The 6,401-nt window shown below is 48.7% G+C and overlaps 1 protein-coding gene across 1 annotated transcript; it reads left to right on the top strand.

Annotated features, from left to right (window-relative positions):
* Positions 1-826: 826 nt before the first annotated feature.
* Positions 827-1,867, top strand: CYSLTR1 (cysteinyl leukotriene receptor 1). The gene has a single exon (XM_054289830.1). The coding sequence runs from the start codon at positions 827-829 to the stop codon at positions 1,865-1,867; it is 1,041 nt and encodes a 346-aa protein (XP_054145805.1).
* Positions 1,868-6,401: the final 4,534 nt, after the last annotated feature.

Raw genomic sequence — 6,401 nt, 5'->3', positions numbered from 1 at the left:
ATGGCTGATCTTGACCCAGCTTCTGCTTTTGTTGTTGTTGTGGTGTCCTGTTATTTCAGCTGGCTCTTGTCCTGCAGTTCTGGTCTTGCAGCTTTTCATGGTCTCAGGCTGCAAGGGAGATTCTGCACTTGAGCATTAGAAACAGAAAATCAATCAAAAAAAAAAAAAAGGAGAATAAGGACTGAACAATTATTAGGGTCCAGGACCACTCCTCCTATTTTAAATTCCATAGTGCTGTTGTCACCTTCATTATCCCTCTCTGTTGTTTTGCTGAGTAACTGCCTCACTGTGTGAGGAGTTAAGAGATTTTTTTGGTAATTTAATGTCCTGATGTCTTGGCCTCGAGTTGCACCAGGGGAGGTTTAGATTGGATGTTAGGAAAAATTCCTTCACCCTTTTGGCTCATTAAACCCTGGAACAGGCTGCACAGGGAGGTGCTGGAGCCATAATATGTCCCAAAACGTATGGATGTGGCACTAGAGGACATGGATTAGTGGTGATCATGGTGGTGGTGCTTGATGGTTGGACGTGATGGTCTCAAGGGTCTTTCCCAGCCTTAAGGATTCCATGGTCTTCTGATGTGACTCCATGACTCTGCCACATTTTGTCACTCATAACCAGTTGTTGGTAAGTGGTGAGGAAAGGTGGATGTAGCAGGGATGGGTCAGATTCACACGCCTTCTCAGCTCTCTCCTGAGACAGACAACAGATTTTTCTTCTTATTTCATCACGGATATTTATTTACCTGTCCTGCTTTACCTCACCTGCATTTTCCCCCGCAGGCCTGACACCATCCCCAGGGAGCTGCTGCCTCAACCAGGGCACCATGACAGCGCTGTCCCCCAACCTGTCGTGCCACAACCCCTCCATCGACGATTTTCGCAACAGCGTCTACTCCACGCTCTACTCCATGATCAGCATCATGGGCTTCGTGGGCAACGGCGTGGTGCTGTACGTGCTGATCCGCACGTACCGGCAGAAAACGGCCTTCCAGATCTACATGCTCAACCTGGCCCTGTCCGACTTCCTGTGCGTGCTCACGCTGCCCCTGCGCGTCATCTACTACGTGCACAAGGGCCACTGGTTCTTCAGTGACTTCCTGTGCCGCCTCTCGTCCTACGCGCTCTACGTCAACCTCTACTGCAGCATCTTCTTCATGACGGCCATGAGCTTCTTCCGCTGCATCGCCATCGTCTTCCCGGTCCGCAACATCAGCCTGGTGTCGGAGAAGAAGGCCAAGTTTCTGTGCGTGGGCATCTGGGTGTTCGTCACGCTGACGAGCGCGCCCTTCCTGCGGAACGGCACCTACCAGGACGGCAACAAGACCAAGTGCTTCGAACCGCCAGAGAACTCCCAGAAGACAAACATGGTGGTGATCCTGGATTTCATCGCCCTCTTTGTGGGCTTCATCTTCCCCTTCGTCATCATCACCATCTGCTACACCATGATCATCCGCACCCTGCTGCGCAACTCGCTGCGGAAGAACGAGGCCAACCGCCGCAAGGCCGTGTGGATGATCGTCATCGTCACGGCCACCTTCCTGGTGAGCTTCACGCCGTACCACGTGCTGCGCACGGTGCACCTGCACGCGCTGCGCCTGCGCGGCCCCGGCTGCGCCGACACCGTGTTCCTGCAGAAAGCCGTCATCGTCACCCTGCCCCTGGCAGCCGCCAACTGCTGCTTCGACCCCCTCCTCTACTTCTTCTCCGGGGGAAACTTCCGGCAGAGACTCACCACGCTGAGGAAGGCGTCCTCCTCCAGCTTGTCGCAAGCCTTCAGGAAAAAGATCTCCGTGAAGGAAAAGGAGGAGGAACCCTTTGGAGAAAACCAGAGGGAGAATGGAAAGGCAGCTGTGGCTCCTTTGTAAGGTTAAACTTTCCCCTCAGAGCTCTGGTGGGGGATGGAGATCTCCGAACTCTTCCAGAAGATGGGATGGAGGCTTTCAGGCCTTTGTTGCAGTTAAATAACTGTGGACAGTCCCTGGTTTGTGGTACTTGGTGGCAGAGCCTCTGCTGGGGCTGGGCAGCCCCTGGGACCCCCAGAGCCACGTGGGACAGAGCAGCCACCACCAGCAAGCTGTGGAGCTGCTGCTGAACTCCCAAACCCCTTCCAAGGCTGTATTTGGGCATTTGCTTCGTTTCACAACTTTCCAAGAGCGTTAATTCCCAGAGCCAGCGGGAAATGTACACAAAGCTGGTGGCGCGTGGGGAGCTCCTGATGAACAGCGAGGGCAGAGTTTTCACTGGAACTTCAAACAGCCGCCAAGTTATTTACACAGCGAGGCCAGGATAATTCCTGCCCTGCTCCCAGCTGCCTCTGGATTTTGGTTTTTATGATCATTATGTGTGTTTTAGGCTCCCAGAGCTGTGCCTGGGCTGCAAATCGGGATGGGCCCCTCTCTCACCCACACCGAGCAGCTCAAGAGGCTTTGGTGGGCAGCAGATTTGCCAGTGTTTTCCCAGTTTCTAGAAAAATCCATGGGATCAGTTGTAGAATTGCAGTATCCTACTGTGCAGGATAACTTAGGAATAAGAGGGAAACTTATTTCAGTGGGACTGGTCCTGAAGTGATGGCTGCAGGATTCAGAATATCACTTCAGCTTTTGGGGAAGTTTTAGGGAAAAGTGGAGCTCTGCATGCTTGGAGTCAGATTTGCCATTCTCAACTATTGGCCAAAGGTGTTAAGTTAATAATAAATATTTAAAAAGCTCTCCAGGATGTTTCATTCTGATCCAGAGTGTTCACCTCACCCACACCTGGCAGCAAAGAGGCAACACAAGGCCCTTGGAAAGACTTTTAGGAAGAGCTGGAGCTATTCTTTTAGGAAGAGCTTCAAAATCTGAGTCTGGATGAGATGAGATGCGGAAAAAACATTGGGCTGTTTTTCTACTGTAAATAAAAACTTTAAACTCTTGGATGGAGGGAAGCATTCCTGTACTTTTCCAGGGGATCTGCAGGAAGGTAGCTCCAGCTCTGCTGGAGCAAAGCCCGGCTGGAAATGTGAGACACATCCCGACAGAAAGAGAAATTCTTGTAGGATTAAACCTCACTGTTCATTTATCAGCTCCTTCTCCAATTAAAAGTGTGTTTGGATATGGTATTTATGAAATTATTCAATGTTATCTTCATAAAGAAAACAGTTTTAGTAGTAAAGAATAACAGTGAGCAAGAGGAGTTTGGCTTGGACAGGCATCTGCTGGAGAAATTATCTGTACAGATACTTGGAGAGTGAATTCTCTCTTGGCACCACAGCCATTGCTCAGCAAAGGGCACTTAAAAAACCAAATTCACCTGCAGGACAAATGATGGATGTGAATTTCCAAGGAGATCTGAAATTCTTTTGTTAAATATGAAGGATAAAGCATAAATATGAAGGCTGAAAGCTGCTGCTGTAGAGTTAGAGACCCCCCCAGGAGGGCAGAGCCAAGAGTTCAAAGCCAGAACTGCAAATTGTTCAGGGAAAAAATGTGAATGAATTGGCTAAAACTTATTTTTAAGGGTCAGCACTGAATATTCCACTTGTGTCTCCAGGCTTTAAAGGTATTGTAAAACTGTAAAAAAATCCTCATGGATTTTTATTTGGAATATGCAGAAATAACATGCCCATTCCCAAAGTTTAAAATATTGAATATTGTACAGTAAAGCTAAGTGTGTATATATATATATGTATATATTGCAAAGCATTTTTATTGTACCAGACGTATTTCTTAACCTTTTGCCTTTTTTATTTGAATGACACAATGTTAATGGCAAAGGAAATGGCAGCTTTTTTAATTTTCTTTTTTTTTTTTTTGTGCAATAGGAATGCCCGTTTTAAAAAACTTTACTGAAAACTAAACTAAAACATTGCAAGTGAAATTTTAATTACTCTTTTCTGTGGCTTGTTTGAAAGTCTCTGTTACAGATTCTTCTTCTCTACAATAAAACTTTATTTGCACACAGCACCAGAGTGTAATATTTGATTAATAATAAATGTGTAATAAGCACTTAGAGTAGCACAGATGTTGCTGAGATGTTGGGGGAGTTATTTTGCCCCAGCCAAACTGGACTTTGCTGTAGCCCAACTTCCTTGGAGCTGCTGTTGGGGGATCTGTTGGAGCCAAAACACTTCTGAGGATTTTGTGGTGGTGGAGCAGCCCAAAAAAAGCAGCTGGAAATTGGATAAATTGGGATTTTCAGACAGAAAATGCTTGGAAGACACCTGGAGGGGCAGGCATGCTCTTGGTGAGGGGGATTTTTGTGTGTTCTGTGTGGTCACACATGACAAATGCATGGAAAAGTCTGCTGGGAATGTTTTCTCCTTGGAGTTCCCCAAAGCAGGGTCTGCAGGGGGTGTTCGGCTTTGCCACCAGCTCCGGGTGACAATGTCCCCGCGTGTGCCTGTGCCCTGGGGACACGGCAAAGTGCCACCGTGGCAGCAAACCCCGGGCAGGTTTTGCTCAGGAGCAGGAGCCTGCAGAGAAAGCTGTGCAGAGAAACAGCGATTGTTACCGGGATGGGGCAGGTTAGGAGTCGGGGTGTTTTGGGGGCTGTACAACGTGACAGGAGCTGGGAGTTGGGGACCCAGTGTCACCTTGGTGCGGTGATGGGGACGCAGAGAAAACGAAAGTGAGTGGGTTGGGTGTTTGCTTGACACGGGGCTGTTTTCTGCTGCAGTTTCTGGTCCGATGGTGTCCCCTAGTGCTGAGCCCTTCCCGCAGCCTGTGCCTGCCGAGGTTTCCTCTTCTCATTTAGATCAGCCCCAGTTCCTCTCCTGTCGTTGTCCTGTTTCCTCTGGTGCTGACCCCTTCGTTCCTCCCCTCCCACCCCTGCCCGTGTTTTATTTCCTCACAATCTTTAGGATTTCCCTCTCTGCCTTCCTTTTGGTTTTTCCTATTTTTCAGGATGGATGCTCCAGCTGGGAAGGACCCAGCCACAGAAGGACCCAGTACCCTCCTCCTGCCTTGGGCTCCAACTACACCCCAACTTTGCCTAAAAAACACTGATTTTCCATAGTATGACTGGGCCAGTATGGACCGGCAGAGCTTCCACGTGGAGCTGGTGGTGAGTACAGCCCTTGGGCATCACCTCCTCCTGCCAGTTTGGCCTGGGTGTCTCTGGGAGGGTCATTTCTGACCAAACATTACAGCTGAGGGTGAAAAGCTCTGCAAGAAACTGGTTATCCATGTGGGAATGGAATGGTCCTGCCTGTCTCCCACCAAGGAAAAGGAGCTGCCACACGGGGAAGATCAGAAACTGCACATGGGACGTGCTCACCCTAATTCCATAAACTGCTTTCCCATAAAACTCCTGCAGCATGTGAGAAGCCAGCAGCCCTTCAGTTTAATGAGCAATAAAATCCAAGCACTGGCAATAAAGAGAAATTTCCTCTCATTTCTGCTCTGAGCATAGTGCCTCCTGCCCTCCCCATCCCAGAGCAGGAATTGTGGGGCTGGAGGGGTTCAATCCATTCCCACTGCCTGGATTCCCCAGGGATCTGTGCACTGAGAAGCTCTGGATCCCTTAAGCAAGACTTAATTTTCAAGCTGAACCTTAAATTAGCATTTTTGCTTAATTTCCACTGTGGTCTGACATTAGGAGAGGAATTTCTCCCACATGGCAGGAGGGAGAACACCAGGCTCTTTATCCTTCTCCTACACAGGGAAATTCACCTGGTTACCAGGAAAAAAACTCAGGAGCAAAAATGAAGGAAAGCCCATCAGATTTTGAAATACCATCAGCACCCAAATCTCTTAGAAACATTCCTGAAAGCAATAAAATGTCTTAGAAACATTCCTGAAGGCAAACCTGAGGGATGAAAAGCCCAGCCTGTGCTTGGGGTTACAAATCCCTCTTGGAATCAGCAAGGTTGGGAACTCAACCCCGCTTCTCCCAAACCCTTAATTCCAGCCCTGAGAGGGGCTGCATGTGCAAACAACTCTGTGGAATATTTGCAGGCTTCACTGGAGGGGGAAATGTGCCCGTTTTGTTCTTGTCATTGTGGTTTCTTACGCTTCAGAGGAAAGCACTGCCCTGGGAGCAAAGCAAGGGCCCTTTGTTAGGTCAGTAAATACATTCCTGGTGGATCTTCACCAGGTTGGGAGGGACAGAAGGAACAATGCAGCAAAACCCCATATTTTTGATCATTAATAAAAATTCCAAGTGCAGGATCACTGCTGCAGGTCTCTGCAAACAGAATTTGGTTTGGGTTTGGCCTCTTAAAATCCCTTTATTTGTGAGGAGCATGACTCCCTGGTGATCTGCTTGAGATTCATTTCAGCAAGGTGAGGTCACTTGGGTTGTTCAGCCTGGACAGGAGAGGACACAGGGGAGACACCTCAGGAGCTGCAGCTCCAATCTCTGCTCCTTGTGACAGGGACAGGACCCAGGGAATGGCTGGAGCTGTGTCAGGGGAGGGTCAGG

Source organism: Melozone crissalis, unplaced genomic scaffold (assembly GCF_028551555.1).
Source record: "Melozone crissalis strain CALT ecotype California unplaced genomic scaffold, PUWL_Pcris_2 ptg000068l_1, whole genome shotgun sequence".
Lineage (NCBI taxonomy): Eukaryota > Metazoa > Chordata > Aves > Passeriformes > Passerellidae > Melozone > Melozone crissalis.
The sequence above is the reverse complement of the archived record's forward strand: the minus strand, read 5'-3'. Positions and strand labels throughout refer to the sequence as shown.